A 20,928-nucleotide genomic window follows, 5' to 3' on the forward strand; every position below is an offset into this window, starting at 1 on the left:
TGCTACTTGGGTGTGGAAAAGTATCCTTCTGGTGCTCTTCAGTTTGGGGATTCTAGTCCAGCATTTATTGAAGAGATCTGATGCACTCGAGAAGGTAGTATGTTAAAAAGCCTTTATTCTTAGTTGGCTATCATTTACAGAAAGTTAAAAACATTGCCTACGCGTTTCAGCCTCACGGCCTTCATCAGGGCAAGTCTGAATGGTTTGGGGTGTGGCATTCTTTAAAAAACAAGGCAGGCTACTCGAGGTAATCAAGGACAAGTGAGTAGTCACATGGTGCAGGTCTAATCAGATGACACTTCAAATCATATTCAAACGAGAGCTATACATTGAAAAACACTAATCAGAACATCAATAAAGCAAACTAATCTTCATATTTACAGCAATCAGTAATGCAAACATCTTTTATCATTTAGTTCACAATACATTAAGGAAAGAAAGGTACCCAGTAGCCTATGAGCTCACATAACTGAATCAATAACTACAAGAAAGGCAAGAAGTCCAATTCAAAAGAAAAAACAGGAGAGCATGCACATCTACGAGAAGTCAGGTGCTGGACAAATGAATAATAATTAGAAAAACAAATAGAGTCCGCACACTGGATTTTAAGGCTCCTGGTCAATTTATTACGTTTCGATCCCAAGGATCTTCGTCAGAAGAAAGAAGTCCAATTCACCATTTAAACCAAACAGCCTGATTGGAAAGAAAACATTGCCACTGAGATGTCACAACAAGCACTTTTATTATTATTATTTAGTATTTATTATTGCTGTTATTATTACAGTGCACACACACATGGTTATTCAATTATTGCACAAATCAATCAAGCAGTATTCAAGTCTGTTCGTACCTGAAATGTCTTCTTCCTGACTTTTGCCGTGGCAAAGCGTTTGACTAGAGTGGTGAAGTCCAATGTTCTAACAATGTCACTTTCCAATGACATCAATTTTTTTTTTTTTTTTTTTTGGGGCCCCTTGATGTCCCGGGCCCCGGGGCTTCCGCCCCGGTAAGCCCGTTGGTAAAATCGGCCCTGCTTGGAAGTGAGAGCAAAACACGAAGGAACATTAGTTCCTGAACAGAAACAAATACATTTTAACTCTTTTAACCATACTTCAAATCAATTATTATTTATTTATCTATTGAAACTATTTATCTATTTATTAAATTAAATTATTATCCACCACTAATTATGCAGCATGGATTTATAGCATCTGACGTTTTCAGCATTTTAATATAGCATTTTTAGCAGCATTTACATTGCTAATATTTTGACTTTGAGTGTTAGCAGAAGTAGCTCAAGGGTCTGATGTATAATGTGTTAAAGTTGTGTTAACTGTCGCAGCAAATGTGTGGATTTAGTAAAAAGTACAGCCTGCTAGAGTCAGACACACTCAAGGCTGGCTCCATAGGGTCCCATTATAAAGGCTGAAAAAAAAACACAAAACATAAACTGTGATTTCTCAAACATTACAAAACATAATTTAAAGCTGAATTAAGGTGATAGAGTCCTAAAAGTGGTCACTCGTTTAAAGTGTAAATGGCGTGTCTAGCTATGAAGGAGCAGTTACAGTTCAAAGAGCCAGGGCATGGTTTCACCTTGAACTGCTATTTAAAACTAACTGTAGTTGCCCCAGGAGCTGTTGAAGCCATTTGTTTACCAACATCCTGATCCCTCGTATAGATAAATCGTGATCTACCAGTAGATCTCAGGCCATCAAAAAGTAGCTCGCCAAAGAAATCCCAAATGTTTTTTGTTTTTTAATGCATAAACTAACTCCCACTAAGCTAACTCAGTTTCTACAGTATTTAACATGATTAAAGTCCCTGGAAACCAAAATCCACAAAAACGTTCTAACTATGTTATTTAGGGTCTTATGTTAGTAATTGTGTGCCTCCGAAATTATTATACATTACTTTCAACCCAAAGCCTTAAAATCGACACTTTTCTACAAGATTCTACAAAGTACTTCCTCATTGAAGACAGCAGTGCGCGAGGTGCTAAAACGCAGGAGCTTATGACGTCATAAGTTCTATATAACCTTTGTACACGCGCGTTCTTTGCCCCCACAGCGCTGTCTGTCTGTCTGTCTCCCTCCCACTCTGTGTGCTGTGTTCGTTCGTTCGTTCTCTCTCTCTCTCTCTCTCTCTCTCTGGACTAGTGAGAGAGAGAGAGAGAGAGAGAGAGAGAGAGAGAGAGAGAGAGAGAGAGAGAGAGAACGAACGAACACAGCACACGGTGGGAGGGAGACAGAAGCGCTGTGCACTCGAAGTGGCAGAGCAGAGATTAGTCTCGTCGGCGGTGTGTAGAAACCTCTCCTCTGCCTGCTGCGGCGCTGCTGTGTGTGTGTGTGTGTGTGCGCGCGTGCAGACAGATAGACAGATAGACAGATGACCGCCAGTACGCTATGCACGCAGCAACACGCGAACACACACACACACACACACACACAAACCATCTCTCTCTCTCTCCCTCTCCGAGGAGAGGAGAGAGGTCTGACTGAGAGAGGGAAATTTCCCTGCTGTAGACGGGACATGCCCACACAGTACGCGGGAGAAAATACACTCTAAAAAATAATTGATTCTCATGACTTTTGCCAGGACTGTCAAACCTAAATTTATATACTTTGCGACGTTCATCATCGTTCAAATTTGGCTGGTGGCTTATTAACATATTAACATCACATGTGATGTGATGAACTCAAAATGCTAAATAATAAAGAAATATTTCTGGTTTCCAGGGACTTTAAATAATGTTGAATAAATAATGTAATACTGTTAAAATGTACTAATATATGTATGGGAAAAGAAGTAGCGACTAGTTTTATTTTTGTAAGTAGCTCTCATCCTAAAAAAGTTTGGGTACCCCTGGTCTAAACCCTAGGTCGAGGTCTAAAACCAATGGAATATGACTCAGGGAGAGAAAGGCAGTTATATTTAATGGGAGGGGCAGAGGGGTGGTATTGTTCAAAAAAGTGAAAATAACCTCAGAGAAGAATTGTAGTCTATGTGGGAGCAGCCTATGATCAGAGAATAGAACACATTTTTACCAATTACCTGTTGTTGTCTGTCTGGGCTTATTCAATTCTGCAAGACCCAAATACCTAAACCGGTGGTATCGATGAAATGCAATGAGATGAATCTTTAATAAGTGCATAATTGTTCTAACCTTGAAATTATAACATATGCTTTGATCTTATCAGGAGGCAACAATGGCAGAACATATCTTGGAAATAATGGATAATTTGGCTGAGGATGAGTTTAAGAGGTTCAAGTGGCACCTGCAGCAGCCTGACATCCTAGCCGGCTGCAAACCCATCCCTAAGGCCAAGCTGGGCAATGCAGAGCGGGATGACGTAGTGAGTGCGATCACGGCGGCCTATCCCCAAGAATATGTGGAGCTGACTAAGCAGATTTTAAGCAAGGTCAGCAGGAATGATCTAGCACAAAACTTGCCAAGTTCAGGACCCAGAGGTAAGTCATGGGAAGATTAAAAAAAAAAAATGTGGAGGAAAAAAACAACATAGAACTGGCACATTATTCAGAGACACGTCAATTGAGGTATAATACAAAACGTATGTATAATTTATATAAATTGTGAGCTGTATTATGGGAGATCAGGCATAACTAAGTAATGCTAGCATTTGAGGGATCAAGTGTCATTGTTGACCGACATAAATACCTGAGGAGTAGCTTCTTCACAGATTGTGAGATTTTCAACTTGGATATCGCTTTTTTTGTGTCAGCCTAATTCATTTGGTTGTTAGCATGCAAGCTGACATATTGTTTACTAGTAAGTTAACCTGGTTGTTCTGGCTCAAAGGAAAGCATATAGTCCAAAATCACTTGTGTTTTATGACTAAGACACACAATATGAAAATACATTCAAATCTATCTCATTATTAAGACAGAAGTTAAATTTAATATATACTGTATGTAGGATAGGCCAATATACATGATAGATATGGTCGCCGGTGATAAACTGTCACCCGGTCTACTATGATACAAACATTGTTCACACCATCCCATTAGGCTTTTTCACTCCCACCCAAGTCACCCATTTTGTGTCTAAAAGGCAGGAAGTAACACAGGTGCACGCAGAACATTAATGAGGTTTTCCAACTTCCAATCCCTTTGGTGATCCAGTGCTGGGGCCCTCATTACTGTTTTGCTTGCACCTGTGTTACTTCCTGCATTTTAGACACAAAATGCATGAATTGGTTGGGAAGTGAAAAAGGCTAATTAGCATTTTGTTATTTGAGATAGTGATATCAAAAAAATATTACTAGGGATTAACGCAGTTACAGGGTAAGACCCTGTTCAGACCTTGCACTAACTCGGCCCAGCTCCGATCTTTGGCGCTCCGATCTCAGTAAAGTACAGGTCTGAACGCACCCAATGCGCATTGGAAATGCATCGTTGAAAATTTTAAATATGTAACTGCCATGCCACCTTTGGATGATACGCTAATACAAGGGCCAAGTAATCCACAGCAAATGGCTCTCCTGTATAGGCTACCAAACGTGATTCTGGAATGAAATGCAGTTGGGCAACGAGCGCGAGCAATTGATTGATTGATTCGCCCGACAGGCTGTCAATTTAGCGGAGGTAAAAGCGCTCGTATGATATGAGGAGATGAATCAAAATGCTTAGCCAAATGGGAGCAGAGAGCGAGTGCAGGAGATTTGACGCAGGTGCCAGGTGTGGAGTGGGAGAGATGAAGGTGCGTAGCCTAGGCCTATGGAGATTCAAATCGTGCGCTGTCTGCACTGACACTGTTGCACTTATTACTTTTAGCTGCTTTTTCATCAAGGCAATGTCCAGGCAAGATATTGGCTCATAATAAGTGTCCACAAATGCAGATAGCTACAGTAGGAGCGTGCATGTTGTCTGTCTTTCAATAACGAAAGTGTCCTTCCTTACCGAGAATGACATACATGCCTGTTGAGTGCCGACTAATTACATTTTCTTGCTGCAAAGTCGGCCTCTTAATGACAACACTGGAATAAAGATCGACTATAGAGGCTATAAAGAATTAGACTACAGAGAAATAAATGGATTCAAAACGTTTATTTAGGAAACAATTATTTTATAACATCCTTTTTTTAGTGCCCGGTAGATATTCTATATGGCTGTCTGAAGCAATGACTATCGGAATCCCTGCTTCCCACACAGCCCATGACTTTTCTATGATCAGAATTTCAACTACACAGTAACAAGAGAGAAGCACACAAGACACTGGATGGAGATGTCTTTATTTGCATATAGAGCGGGGAAGTGAGATCTGGATACTCCAGACCCCTTGTGGGCCGCATTGTAATGCTAGGTGTGAACTGACGTATACTCAGGTCGGATCTCCCAAGATCCAACTTTGGCCTGTTTCAGGCCAGGTCTGAACAGCCCCAAGTGACTTTATCTGTCACAGTTGGAAGTGTTCTGCCTATCATATAAATAGTTATTATGATGCTGACTGACTGAGAACATCATGATGTCTGTATAATATAGAGACATCATGATTATGAAGAGAGTCATTCTTTGAAAGTCTTTCCAAATGATTGCTGGCATCAAAGTAAAAGGGAGGGAGAGGGAACTGACAGTGTGATTATGTCGCTATGAGGGAAACAGAAGTATGTATACAGTCTAAGACATATACATTATCATGTAATTTTCATTTAATGTCTTGCAGCCTCAAGACCCCCGACTGGAGCGGCTGGTGGAAGAACCACAAAGGCGGTGGGAGGTAGATGAAGTGAAAATCAGTTGATGTTTAGAAAATCTGAGGAGCGAGTCTGAATTTTTGAAGTATGAACTAATGAATTTCAGACAGCAGTTGGATTTATAAAATGGATATACCGTTTTGCCTTTTGCAATGAAACCCTTCATATTGTAATTATTGAAATAGCGAGATGCAAGTGGAGTACAGCCTGATTTTAAATAATTTTCCACTCCCTTTCTCTAGAATTCCTCAAGAATTGTCAGATGCGTATACGAAGAGTTTCTCCCCAAAATGAGACATCCACATTTTTTTAAGATTGACACAACATTATAGGATTTAAAAAATATAGTAACCAACAATAGAATTTATCAAATTTAAACTAAAATGATCATAACAAGGCCTTTACAAAATAAAATGCCAACTGGGTGATACAAAGTGTCAATTGTGAAATAGGCTTTATAGAATTGTATATATTCACTGTATTCCCATGATGCCACATGCATTTCCTACCAATATAGTGCTTTACCATACTGTATATTCAGTGGTGTAGTGGTCCGTGGAGAAGTGGGTAGACTGTAATTTACGCCCCCCCCCCCCCCCCTATAAATGTGCAACCCCCCCTTCCCCCTGGGTACATCTACCTGTTCCCCTTCCCCCGTTCATACATCATGCTCTCCTCATTCACCCCCCCATGGGTACATTGTTTTTGTCCCACTGATGATGTGTCACAATGTCTATGACAGCATCAGTGATGTCATCAGTGAAATCATTATTGACCAAAATCATCATATGGCATCACTGATGATGTCATGGGCATGACACATACATACAGACACTCATGGAATATTGGCACAATATGACACTCAAACACTTGCCAGACATTCTGACAAACAGACACACGGACACTGCTGGAATTATAGTATAGATTAGTTTGTGGGTCACTTCCTGTTACATGACTGTTACATGAGTCATCTTAATTGCTTAGAACAGCCAGTGGTTCTCCAATTGTTTTGGTGTCAGTACCCCCTTTCCCTGATTTCTGATTCCAAGTACCCGACTACAACATTTTGCTTAGAAAACTGCAAGAGAAAACTATAGCCCCATATGTAAAATTACAAAACAAGAAATGGAGTGAAAGAGTTGCAATTAGTGCCTCCTGAGCAGATATATTTTAATGTTTCATTTATTTTTATGATTTATTCTTACATTTTTCCATTTTCCCCTTTCTTGTAGTACCTCCGCATACCCCAGTTTGGGAACCACTAGCCTATCTTACAGAGCTCCACCAGCCTTAAAATCTGATGAATGAATTACCCAGATGAGTCATTTTTCATTCCCTTTCTTTTCAGGGAAACACTTTGTGGATCAACACCGGGTAGCGCTAATCAATGGAGTGAGCAGGGTCGACGCAATCATGGATAAGCTTCTCAGCGAAGATGTTCTCGACGAAGAATCCTACGGTAGAATCATGACTAAATCTACCAGTCAGGACCAGATGAGGGAGCTCTATAAGTCACTGAAAGTCAATAAAGTCAAAGATATCTTCTATGGTATCCTTGAGCAAGAGGAGAATCATCTTATCGAAGACATCTTGGGTTAATGAGTAACTGCCATTTTCTTAGACTAGACATAGACAACTTAAGCTCAATATTGTTTTTATACATTCACCGAACAATTGTGTCTGATCAGAGAAATATTCATTGGTAAAAAAAGGTACAGTAGGGTCCGCACACTGCGTCGTAGCCTTTTAACTGCAAGTTTGTTTGTTTTAAATCGTTGACGTTTTGGTCATGGCGACCTTCATCAGAATGAATATTCATACTCTATCTTCATTTTCATTCCAATTTCTGCCAATTGTTGTTTGACCCTTGGCTTTATTCCATTCAATGTTATGTAAAGCTCTCATACTTAAGATCAATTAGCGTGATTAGAAGGCAATGCCATCACTGCCATCATCTTCTATGGGGTAAGAATTCATCAAGAATCCCACCTGCATTTGACTTTGGATGTCTGCTTTTATTATTCTCCTCAATTTATGCAAATGGACCATTACAAATAAAATAATGAAGAAAAAAAAAGATTGTCCTGCTTCCATCTGCACCTTTAGGTATATTTAAGGTATTTTTTTAGGTATATATTTTAGTTATTTTTAAGTTGTTTTTGATTTATTCCAGATTACCCAAAAATCGTTCAATGTGTGCTGATACATTTATCATTGTGTGTGTGTGTGTGTGTGTGTGTGTGTGTGTGTGTGTGTGTGTGCGTGCGTGCGTGTGTGTGTGTGTGTGTGTGTGTGTGTGTGTGTGCACACGCGCGCATGTGTGTGTGTGTGTGTGTGTGTGCGTGCATATGTAAGGATGACTGCTGTGTGTGGGGAATACAATTTGCATTCTGCATTATTCAGAATTACACAGAAACAACAGGATATTAATGTGATGTGTGTAGTTCTTCATATCTACTAGCCTCTTCATTTTGCTCTCAGAGTGCCCCAGATTAATGCATTTTATTTTAAAATTTACAAAATTTCTTTATCCAGGGGGGGCAGAGCCAAATAGTAAAAGGTCTGTTTTATCTTTTAAGTGCAAGCAGCTTTTGAGGACTGGTCCTTCAGGGTCTCTAGCTAGCATATTAAAGCATTTTTCAAGTAGCCTAGTTTAAAAATACTAGGGTAGGGAAACGCCATAATAAAAGTTGCATGAATATTTATACATGGTTTATCCTTAATTTGGTCAGGTAGCCTATTCTACAGACACCGTAGTAGGCCTATAGGCTACCCTTTAAAACATTAGATTTGTGGCACACTAATCTTTATTTATTTTTTACTTTCATAATGAAAGCACATATGAGCACTGCACATCTGGCATTGTATGCACTGCACATCTTGCATTGTATGCACTGCACATCTGGCATTGTGCACTGCACATCTGGCATTGTATGCACTGCACATCTGGCATTGTATGCACTGCACATCTGGCATTGTGCACTGCACATCTGGCATTGTGCACTGCACATTGTGCACTGCACATCTGGCAATGTATGCACTGCACATCTAGCATTGTACTCACTGCACATCTGGCATTGGCATTGTATGCACTGCACATCTAGCATTGTATGCACTGCACATCTGGCATTGTACTCACTGCACATCTGGCATTGTACTCACTGCTTATCTGGCATTGTGTGCACTGCTTATCTGGCATTGTGCACTGCACATCTGGCATTGTATGCACTGCACATCTAGCATTGTACGCACTGCACATCTAGCATTGTACGCACTGCACATCTGGCATTGCACGAAAGAGCAGACTGTAGTTTCGCCATCGCCACATCATGTAGATACACAGACAGATAGATCGCCCGCCCTGCAGCTCACCAAACTGGCCATGCAGCTCGCATACGCAGCTCGGCTGCTGCGTGGCCTCGCCTGCCCTATTGGTGCGCGCACAATATGTCTCCCTCTCTCTCTCCCTCAGTCTCTCGCCCCTCTCTCTCCCTCAGTCTCTCCCTCTCCTCTCTCTCCCTCTCCCTCAGTCTCTCTCCCTCAGTCTCTCTTGTGTGTGTGTGTGTGTGTGTGTGTGTGTGTGTGTATGTGTGTGTGTGTGTGTCACTGATGACATCATCAGTGATGTCACGATGATGTCACAATGCCTATGTACTGTATATCACTGATGACATAGGTAATTAGGCCAATCACCTAATTAAAAACTCTGTCTATTCTATTCTAAAGCATGGCACCCATTCTCTTTCTCCTCCCCCCTTCCCCTGCTCCTTCTCCACCTCTCCCTCCCTGTTCTCTCCTCCCCCACTTTTCCCATTCCCTCCCCACACGAGGGGGGGAGGGGGGGGCATAAAAATAATCCAGTAGAGATCAGTATCTAGCAGATAGTATAAATACATAGGAAGAAAGACAGAAAAACATAATTAACAATAAGTAACAAGAACAATAAACAATATGAGAAATACAAGGTCTTCCAAGACTAACATATTAACATGGCAAAGAAAAGTAATTTTTCATGTAGTTTAATAAAAGTTACATTAATATTCAGAGGGATTAACATTAGCCTGGGTAAACCCATCCCCCACGTGACCTGCTCTCAGACCTGTTCTCAGTCACTACGCTAGTGACTGGGAACTGAGAGAGCAGGTCACGTGGGGGCTGGGTTTACCTAGGCTACATTAACATATGAACAGGTGCGTCTCTCTCTCTCTCTCTCTCTCTCTCCCTCTCTCTCTCTCTCTCTCTCTCTCTCTCTCTCTCATATCTTTGTTTCTATCATTATGAGAACCAGTTTGATTTTTAAATATTGGCCGGTCCTCAGGAGAATGAAGTAGAATGGTCCTCATGAGGTTAGAAGCAAAAAGTCCATCATCAAATTATTTCAGCGCTATTCAACATTTCTCTGCAGCCATGGTGACAAGCAAATTGGGCCTACCTTCTAGTTCTAGGGCTATACATGCACCTGATTCTGGGGCCGGTGAGTGGATTTATGGAGTGTGGTGGATTATGGGAAGTTGAGTCCAGGATACCAAGTATATCTTGGGATTTTCTACATAAACATCTACACTTGCGCAATGTGGAAAAAGTATGAAATTGTAATCCTGCCAATACACATTTTTACTAAATGTAACTGTAATCTTGATTATGCCTATTTTCTATAACTGTAAGGGATTATTACAGTTACCTTTTTTGTAATCTGATTATGTAATCCCGTTACATGTAATCCGGTTACTCCCCAAGCAGCCAAGCCTGTGCCCACCCATGTGTGCCGCATGTCGTATTTAGTTGTGAATTAATTCAACTCTCAGGTGTTCAGTTTGTTTTCCCAAAAGGAATAAATAAAATCAACTTCCAAAAACATTTGATAGGCCTAGTAGGCTATACAGTAGAATCAGATTTCAATCAGATTTATTGGCCAAGTATGTGCACATATAAGAAATTGTGCATTATAAGGAAATTGGCTCCGGTTCGCATTAGCTCTCAATTTACTCACACACAAAAGAACAGTGAATGGTCAGTCTGAGACAGGCAAGAGTAACAAGCAAAGGATAGTTAAACATTTACATTAACTGCTAACAATTCAATAATTACATTACATTATGTCATTTGGCGGACGCTTTTATACAAAGCGACTTACAATAACACATTTTTGTCAGCAATAGAGCAATCAACTATGCAACACAGTCTGACAGCTACAACTTCTGAAGAAATAGTGGTAAAGGTTTTTTTGTTGTTTTGTTTTGAGAGAGAGAGAGAGATGTTAGTTCAAGAAGGGGCCAGGTGGATTAAATTTTTTACCTAACTTTATTATTATAATAATAATAATAATAATAGGTGTACGAACAAAACAAAAGCGTCTATTTTTGAATACGTGTATGGAAGGACAGTATGTACAGTAGGCCTATATATGAATGTATATGCATAAATAAATAGCTACGTATAAATAAGCTGTATACATATGTAAACAATCAGGTATTGCACAGTATTTACCAGTTATTTACATTGAACGAGGCTTTGGGTAAGATATTGCACAGATATTACTCAGTAAAAACGTGTTCAAGTTGTGTGTGTGGTGTGCTTTTTTTCACAGTCAACATATACAAGCAGAGGGGGGATTATATACACAGGGGTAGATGCTACAGGTTATTGCACAGCGTGTTCAAGTGATCAGAGTGATTCCAGTCTTTACAAAAGTGTTCAAGTGAAAGGTATTAAGTGTTGATCAAAGTGATGGCCTGTGGGTAGAAACTATTTTTGTGTCTGGTAGTTTTGGCGTACAGTACTCTGTAGCGCAGGGGTCACCAACCTTTTTGAGGTTGAGGGCTACCCGAAGGGTAGAGAGTCATGTGGGGGGCTACCTGTTGAAATTTGCTCGATTTACCTTTAAATAATGAGTATTATGCATTTAATCGAGACATACACTCTTTTCTTTCACTGTTGTGAAGAAGAACTCTTCCTCCCACTCCTCTTGAAATTGGTAATGTTTTTTCTTTCGCTTTTCTGCCATTGTTCTTGCTTTCCATCATTTAGCTTAGCCAACTGATATAATCATTGGCAGCTGGCAGTCGCACTGTCGCAGAGTGAATGACGTAGTGACGTAACGTAAAAGTAAACTTTGACCCCAGCCCAGGTGGATCAAAATAGTTAATCAATAATTAATTATACACAGACAATAAATTATACACAGACAATAAACGTTTTTAAAACGTATGCATTGTTAAACCAATTATTTTCTACATTTGTGTGTTATTGTGGGAAGGGAGGAGAAAAACAAATAAAAAATACATTTTCCGGATTATATTTTTTTGTTTTGTTTTTTTGTTTTTCCTTTCTTTCCCCTGTGTCTGAGCCTGTTTGTCTGTTTTGTCTTGTTTGTGTAAAAAAAAAAAAAAAAAAAAAAAAAAAAAAAATTAACATTTTTCTGAACGTGGCCTGCGGGCGCCACAGCGCCACCCCGCGGGCGACCAGGTGCCCGCGGGCACCGTGTTGGCTACCACTGCTGTAGCGCCTACCAGAGGGGAGGAGTTGGAACAGATCATGTCTGGGATGAGATGGGTCTGTGATGATCTTTCCTGCCCGTTTTTTCACTTTGGGCGAGTACAGTTCCTGTATGGAGGGCAGTTTGGCACAGATGATTTTCTTTGCAGTCCTGACTGTCCATTGCAGTTTGTGCCTGTCGTGTTTGGTGGCTGAGCCAAACCAGACGGAGATGGAGTTGCAGAGGACAGACTGGATGATGGCGGTGTAGAACTGGATCAGCAGCTCCTGGGGCAGGTTGTACTTCCTGAGCTGACGTAGGAAGTACAACCTCTGCTGTGCCTTCTTGATGATCATAGGCGGATTATGGCATGATGGGCCCCTGGGCCTGGATGCATAAAGGGCCGCCCTCACAGCGCACATACGCACAATTAAGGCCAGAATAATAACTAAGACATACAGTGCAGGTATTAGGGATGGGCATTTTAAGTAATTTAAATACTCGAGTGCTCTCCTTCTATTATGGACGAGTAATCGGCTACTATAAGAATATCTATTACAATGATAATATTGTAGCATTGTCAGGAACGAGGCGATAGTCAGGATCTAGTCACCGCACTTTATTCTGTTTCACACACAGGTCCGGGGCTACTGTCAGCCGTAGCCCACGCCAAAACAACCCCACACACACACCCCAAAACCACGCTAGCTCCCTCCTAGCTCTCCGCTCTCCCCAAACACAGCCGTCTTCCTCAGGCTCCACGCACCAACTCTCCGAGCTGTTCCCCTCTCGCCCACAGCTCCCCTCCCCCCAGCCAATCACAGGTGAATCCCTCTCTCACCCCCCCCCACTGGCTAAATGTCGCCTTCACAGACCCCCCGTAAATGCCCAGGCACAGAACAGTACAACACACAACAGTGCACACAAACCCAACCCGTTACACTTCCCCCGCACATCAAAGCTTCTGGCCCCCCAGAAGCACACAAGTCCCTCTCCCCCCCCAGTGGGGTCACTCCTCCGCCGGGTGACTCTCCTCAGCCCCCCCCTGTGTCCCACAGTCATCACACGCACTGCAGTAGTTCCGCACATCCTCCTTGTGTTTGCCCCAGTAGTGTCCCCCACGAACACGGCGGAGCGTCTCCTCATACCCGCGATGCCCGAGACAGCCGAGGCCCTTGTGCGCCCACCGCAGTACCAGCCCTCGGAGGGAGCTGGGTACAACCGTCTGGAACCCTCTTTTCCCGTGTTCCCCCCTCCCCAAAACTCCATCTTCACTCAGACGCAGCTTCGCAAACATGTCCCACAGTCCTTTCGTGGCACCGGAAAACGTGTGACTCTCCTCCACAGGGGGCCGGCGTCCGGCCACCACCCACGTGTACACCGGACCGATATCCGCGTCCTCCGCCTGCCTGCGTTTCCACTCCTTCGCTTCGATCGACCAAATGGCCATGTCGTCCGCCGGGTCCACATCTGAACACTCCCCCTCTTTCTCCGCCTCTCGCCCGCGCTCGTCCTCCTGTCCCCCTCCCCCAGGGGGCGGCGTGTTCAGGACAGCAGGGAGAACACAACCGGCCGCGACCACCACCTCGGCTTCCCGTCCAGCAACCGTGGGGGGCGTAGCGCAGCTCGGCTGTGCCGGTCCCTCCGGCGTTAGTGGCGACACCTGCTCACTTGGAAATATGAGCGTTGCTCTCCCGATCCTAACAAAGTTCTCTTCCCCCCGGCTTTCCACACTCTCCCCAACCCGTGTCTCTTCCCTGACCTCCACTGTCTCAGTGCAGTCTCTGGCCAAATGTCCAGGCCTCTTACACGACCAGCAGAGTCTCACCTGCCAGCCGCCTGCACGTCTCTCCTCTCCCGCCGTCTTCTGCTCCCCGACAGCCTCCGGACACCCCCTGGCGAGATGCCCGAAGGCTCCGCACGACCAGCAGACACCTGGTCGTCCCCAGTATCGTTGCTCCGCGTACCCCGTCTGTCCCCCGGGACCGCTGCGGCACCACCTCGCCACGTGGCCCGGTTCTCCACAGGTCCAACACACTCTTTGCGGCTCCTCCGTCCGCTTCTCTCCGCGCTGCGCGACTTCCCATAGTAGCTCCATAAGCCCCTCTGCCCAGGCAGGCGTAGCCTCCAACAGCCGTCTGACCTCCTGCATCAAGCGGGCCTCCACGCCGGCAAGTACCGCGCTGAGCTCTTGCTTCAGGCGGCCCTCCATGCCAGCAAGCACCGAGCCAAACTCCGGGGTCGGTAGCTCCTTTTCCCCCCCGTCCACCGACAGGCGTTCTTCATTGTGCACCATTCCACGTGGTCCTTGTAGCAGCTAGCACACAAACAGCTAACTGCTAACGCCAGGTCGCGCTCGAGCCTTCCAGTCGTTAGTTTTTCTTCTGACGCCAGTGTAGCATTGTCAGGAACGAGGCGATAGTCAGGATCTAGTCACCGCACTTTATTCTGTTTCACACACAGGTCCGGGGCTACTGTCAGCCGTAGCCCACGCCAAAACAACCCCACACACACACCCCAAAACCACGCTAGCTCCCTCCTAGCTCTCCGCTCTCCCCAAACACAGCCGTCTTCCTCAGGCTCCACGCACCAACTCTCCGAGCTGTTCCCCTCTCGCCCACAGCTCCCCTCCCCCCAGCCAATCACAGGTGAATCCCTCTCTCACCCCCCCCCACTGGCTAAATGTCGCCTTCACAGACCCCCCGTAAATGCCCAGGCACAGAACAATACAACACACAACAGTGCACACAAACCCAACCCGTTACAATATTATTATCATGACAGATATCATGACAGAGCAGGGGTAATCTTCTGTGTAGCGGCTGTTCACACAATGTTAGCATTTTGGCATGGAAAAAGTGCTGCCTAGGAGCACTTATTGTGAGGAAATAAATGGACGGACCATGATTGATATGAGGTTAGCTTAGCAGCTGTTAGTCTACCTCAGTAAACTCCGGTGGGTGGATGGTTAACGCTTTGTTCGAGTAGACATTTGTGGAAAAAGTGAAGGCTTATTTCCAATACATGTCCGCTATAATCCATACTGCTTTATGATCTCTGTTACGTAAATCCATAGGCTACAACGTCTGATCTTCTGTCAAAAAGTGTTAACTGCAATAACGTTAGCTGCTAACTGCTAGCCACCTTATTGGCACTTTCCAAATCAGCCCTCAATTCCACTGCGTTGTCCTCATACATCTTGTCCACCCTTGTACCTGTTGTTCTCTGATGGTGGCCACTGGCTTGTAGCCTTCTCCGGCTCCACAACAAGGAGATATACTCCCCTTACACCACCATTTTCGTGACGAGCTGGGAAATCTTCTCTGCCCTGTTTGCCCTGTCTCTCCCCGTTGACGTTCTTGTGCTTTATGCACACGTTGTTAAGCATCGAACTGGATTTTTATGTCTGTTTTGCTAGTTTAACTTTGCATATCTTGCACTGCACAGTCGTTTCGTCGTGTTTGTCAAAATACATCCAAACTCTGATGCGGCGCAATGGTGCCTAGCTGTATCACGTACAATCTGGCATTGTGCAAAAGAAAGCATTGTGTATATCTGATCCACGTGGGGGGTAGGGCGAGTACCCGAACAGCTGAAACGTTCCTCGAGTACTGACGTTACAAACGAGTACTCGAGTACTCCCGCCCATCCCTAGCAGGTACACTCAATTAAACCCAAAAGTAACAACAACAATAACCCTCTAAGTGTTCATAAACTTATAGAACATTTTTGTCAAAAATATAGGGTGGAGCCCTATACTGTAACTTCTCCACACATCATCCCACCAGTTGAAAAAACTGGTGCTGGACTAAAAGAGACTCAAAGTAAAGAAAGGAATGTCCACATTAGTATATTGAATAACTAAGTAGCCTATTTAGTGTTTCCTAGCATACAGTTATTATAAAGTGTTCCCAAAAAATATTGTTTCTCAGTAGTACGGCACTAGTGAGAAATACACCAATGAGTGAAAACTGTGACCACATGCCCTGCTCTCCCCTCCATAAAGCAATCTTATTTAACCATTTGACTTCCCCTTGTCACTATTCCTTATACAAGGTGACCATTAAGACACAGGCAGACACAGTTTCTGGGTTGATTTGTCTTACTGCCTGTAGTCAGCTGCAAATATGGTTTGACCCTAACAAAAATTGGAACAAAAGGTTTCTCAATGGTTTATTGTAGTATCAGGTGTACTTAATAACATATCAAAAGTCTACCAAAATCTGACCACTAGAAAGGTCACATTTTCAAGATGGCCGCTGCCAGTTCCTTAAAAGACCATTACTCCTTCATTATTCATCCTAGACAAGTAATTTTGGTGCCTAACCCCATGTTTTGGTGATCTAGGAATCCAATTACCATATATAAATTATAGTGAAGTGATTACAAGTACAAGTATATATTAAAGCAATTCGTTATAACCATATTTATGTTAAAAGTGAAGAAAATGTTCCAATATAATTGGACATTTCTCCTTTTTCCACGTGCCATAATGCATAATGGTGATTTCACTTACTTTACTTTTACTTTATTCCATTTAGCAGACGCTTTTGTCCAAAGCGACTTACATCATATATCAAAAACACATTTAGTACAAGAAAATACAAAGAAAGAACAGTCAACGCATAAATCATAATCAACCATAAGAGTTAAAAACGAAGACTAATACATAGCAACATACAAACCGAGTCAAGAGTTAAAATATCAGGCGAGAAATTGGTTGCACTTGGTTATGTCATTTCCAGGGAAGTCCAGGTGCAGTCCAAAAAGGTGAGTTTTGAGTCTCCTGCGAGACTTATAACACATTCTGTTGAAGCTTTCAGGAGATTTCTTTTGATACCAATAAGGAATAAATTAATTATTATAATTATATATATTATATATTATAATTATTATATGTGTGGTACTGTGAAATTAGTCAAAACAGGGCCACCATTGATCGAACTTAATAATGGGCTGAACATGGTGTTTGATAGCGAGATCACAGATGAAATTCAGCGTGGACAGAATGCATGTCTTGTCCCCAGAGTACAAGTCAATCATAGGCATAAACACAACAGATGATTGGCCTGGGTGTTCTAATCCTTGATGAATGATATGCATCATTCCCTGCCACCCAGGGGTTTCTTGTTTGAAGTTTAGTGAGAGCTCCCACACTACATCAACTGTCCTATTACAGTCGATCAATGCCGGGAGTAGTTTGAACACGATGGTTTGGCACACGTTTCGCAAATGATTTTGCGATGTTCGGTGATTGGAATTTTACTTTGCAGTGAAAAATCCTGGTTGGTAACGTGTCTCATTGGAATGACACAATCCTTCTTTCGCCCTGGAGTGATAGCCTGGGTAAACCCATCCCCCACGTGACCTGCTCTCAGTCACTAGGGTCAGTCAGTGACTGAGAACTCTGAGAGCAGGTCACGTGGGGGATGGGTTTACCCAGGCTACTGGAGTGAGTGCTGCTATGATACCCATTCAGTGGGAGGTCCCCCTGCCATCGATAGTAAGGATATTGTGGTCAAGATTGTCACCAGCAAAAAGAAGAGCCATGTCATCCGTTAACATATCTGGGGCAACTGAAGCTGCTGCATTATTTTCAAAACGCAAGACTTCTTCATAAGATGAACTAAACTAAATCACATCCCATGAAGGGTATCCACAAGGAATTGTGACTGATAGAAATGATATGCCTGCACTGCAAGGCCAACTTAAGGGAGCTAACAACGGCACGTGGGCGAACTGCTTGGACAATTGGCTGTCGAATTGCTGCAACCTTTCGGCTTGTCTCCTTACCCACAAAAAGACAATTTAACAATGTCCGCAGAGTGTCAGAACAAACGAAAGGGCAGAATCAAGCTCAAGCGACTTTGCACTTGGATACTGATGTGTAAGGGACGGGACATTGAACTTTATATAACTTTTAATCAATCCCGCCGCTGTTTCAATGGTCACTTGTTTCTGTGATCACTTGTTTCTGTGATTCTTCGTCCTTTGCTTGGATTTTGAAATAAGATCTCAGTATCTGTGATGTCCTTTCCCTCATTGTCACTATGTCTTGGAAGCCTGCCTTCTCCTTGTTGCAAAATGTACACTGTCCCCATACTTTTCTTTTCTTTTTGTCTTGAGGTAGGCCTTTCCAAATGGTTCGGAATCTGTATTTGTCAGAAATTCCTCCATTTTATCTCGTAAATGTGTAACTGTCAACTGTTCCTCTTCAGTATTCTCAAGGTAAGAGCAAACCTTCACGAATGCTGCTCCTGATCTTTGTTTTTGGGCTGGCCAGACTTTCTGCGCTTTGCCTCTGGGACTTTGTGGAACTGTAGTGGCCCATTACGGAAATGAACACTGCATGTGTGATGGTAAATCCACTCCACAGCATGTAGATCACAGCAATAATATTCAATCCTGCCTTTCACGGTGAAGGCCTATTCATCTGAACGATTGTCACAACACACAAGAATGGACTTCACGTAACGTATCGGCCTTTACATAACTAGAGTCTGCACTTCCAAAGACAATCGGTTTTGCTGTTGAAAGGACTAGTTGCTACTCTGGCACGTCTCTTTGGTGGCTCAACTTTCTTTTTGATGGCTTTTAATGTCTTTTAGATTGATGTACTGCTTTCAACATTTTGAGTATACTTTTTCACCAGCTGAAATGACTGTCATCCCCTCTTTGCACACTTGCACTGTTGATTCCATCAGCTCCCTTCTGATGAACTTCAACCACATCAGAATCATCTCCTAATTCTTCATGGCAGATTTAGCAAGTCTCTTGGTTTATGACACCAGCAGTCATGGTCAGGCTACAATTGTATAGGGTGTATAGTCAAATATGAATTTGATTAGTTTTGTTCTATTTAGCTGTTTTTGAGGATACCATGAAGCCTTGTTCCAGTAAAAAAAAAAAAAAGGTATTTATTACGTTTTAATAGAGTCACACACAAAATATTGGATTTCACAAGTATGTAATTGTATCTCTGCAATTTGGACAAGTCCAATGGATTTCTAGGCCCCAAGAACATAGAGTTAGACACAAAAATTACTTGTCTAGGATAAATAATGAAGGAGTTAGGGTATTTTAAGGAATTTTTGCCCATCTTGGACGCCATCTTGAAAATTACATCTTTCCAGTGGTCAGACTTTGGTAGACTTTTAGTATGTTATTAAGGACCCCTAATACTACAAAAAGCAATTGAGAAAGCTTTTGTTACAATTTTTTTAGGGTAAGGTGTTATTTTTCCATATATGCAGCCGCCTACTGGTTGTGTGCAGGGTGAGACCTAGCCAACTGAAACTGCGATATGGAGACTCTTGAGACTGAGTGTGTGTGTGTGTGTGTGTGTGTGTGTGTGTGTGTGTGTGTGTGTGTGTGTGTGTGTGTGTGTGTGTGTGTGTGTCCATGTGTTATCTGTGCCTGCAGGCAGGCAGTGTGTGTCATAATTTCCTGATGATGCAAAGCAGGTAGAGGAAAGAGAAGAGGCCCCAAAGTGTCACAACTCATTTACTAAACGGACTCCTTTCTTTATTACTTCTTCTCATCCACCCTTCCTCTTTTCAAATTCAACTCTTCTGCTTGAAACACTCCCCCGTCCGTTCATACTTGCCTTTGCTACCACCCTCTCCTTCCTACCTCCTCTCAGCTTTTCTTTTGCACCACAGGTTTCAAAAATGTATTAAACATGGGTAATTTACAGCAGGGCGATGTGGGAATTTAGAACTTTAATCATGAGAGAGATAACGAGGAAAAGACTGGATGAGAGTATGAAGACAAGATAGGTGGGTTTTTATCCTCATTGACATCCTCATTGCCGGAGTTAGCATTAGCTAACTCCGGCATATTTACATGTTTTCGTATATAGAGGCTTCTGTATTTCTGAACATGTCCATTAATGTGCATTGTCCCGTCACAATAAACCAATAAAGTAAAGTAAGTAGGACAACTATTTTGAATACCATATCACTGGTGAGGGACCAGTTCATCCCAGGCCTGGGCAAGAGACGCGGTGGCCCTGTGAAGAGGCTCTGGGTTATGGCCCCCCTGAGCTCTTGGGCCCCTGGGCCTGGGCCCGGTAGGCCGGTTCAGTAATACATCCCTGTTGATGATGGTGCCTATGTTCACCTCCCACTTTAGGTCCTGGGAGATAGTGGTACCCAGGAACTTATATGATTCCACCATAGAGACAGGGCTGTTGCATATGGTGAGGGGGAGCAGGGCTGGGGGGCTCTTTCTGAAGTCTACTATCATCTCTACAGTTTTGAGCTTGTTCAGCTCAAGCTTGTTCTAACCGCACCAAAGGGCCAGCTGCTCAATCTCCCATCTGTATGCAGACTCGTCGCCATCTCGGATGAGGCCGATGACTGTTGTGTCCTCTACAAACTTCAGGAGTTTTACGGATGGGTCCCTTGAGGTGAAGTTGTTGGTGTAGGTGTAGAGGAGGAAGAACCAGGGTGAGAGCACGCACCCCTGGGGGGCACCAGTGCTGGTTAGTCGGATGCCGGATATGATTTTGCCCAGCCTCACCTGCTGCGTCCTGTCTGTTAGGATGTTTATGATTCACTGACAGGTGGAGGCTGGCACACGGAACTGGGTGAGTTTGGAGTGGAGGATTTCTGGAATGATGGTGTTGAAAGCGGAACTGAAGTCCACAAACAGGATCCTGGCGTATGTCCCCGGGGAGTCAAGGTGTTGCAGTAAGTGATGCAGTCCCGTGTTGACTGCATCATCTACCGACCTGTT

At 43.3% G+C, this 20,928-nt stretch overlaps 1 protein-coding gene across 2 annotated transcripts in view; it reads left to right on the plus strand.

The window, feature by feature from the left end:
* LOC310780962 (apoptosis-associated speck-like protein containing a CARD) overlaps positions 1 to 7,779 on the plus strand; it is a 9,922-nt gene extending 2,143 nt beyond the window's left edge. Inside the window, exons 2-4 of one of the 2 annotated variants that reach the window (XM_083641493.1) lie at positions 3,204 to 3,471; positions 5,684 to 5,737; positions 7,063 to 7,779. In XM_083641493.1, the coding sequence (XP_083497619.1) occupies positions 3,210 to 3,471; positions 5,684 to 5,737; positions 7,063 to 7,313 (567 nt within the window). In that variant the 5' untranslated portion in view covers positions 3,204 to 3,209 and the 3' untranslated portion in view covers positions 7,314 to 7,779. Of the gene's footprint in view, positions 1 to 3,200; positions 3,472 to 5,683; positions 5,738 to 7,062 lie in introns of both variants that reach the window. The other variant, XM_083641492.1, reaches the window with a different exon arrangement.
* Positions 7,780 to 20,928: the final 13,149 nt, after the last annotated feature.

The sequence above is a fragment of the Poromitra crassiceps genome (genome assembly GCF_964638095.1).
Source record: "Poromitra crassiceps genome assembly, chromosome: 1".
Classification (NCBI taxonomy): domain Eukaryota; kingdom Metazoa; phylum Chordata; class Actinopteri; order Beryciformes; family Melamphaidae; genus Poromitra; species Poromitra crassiceps.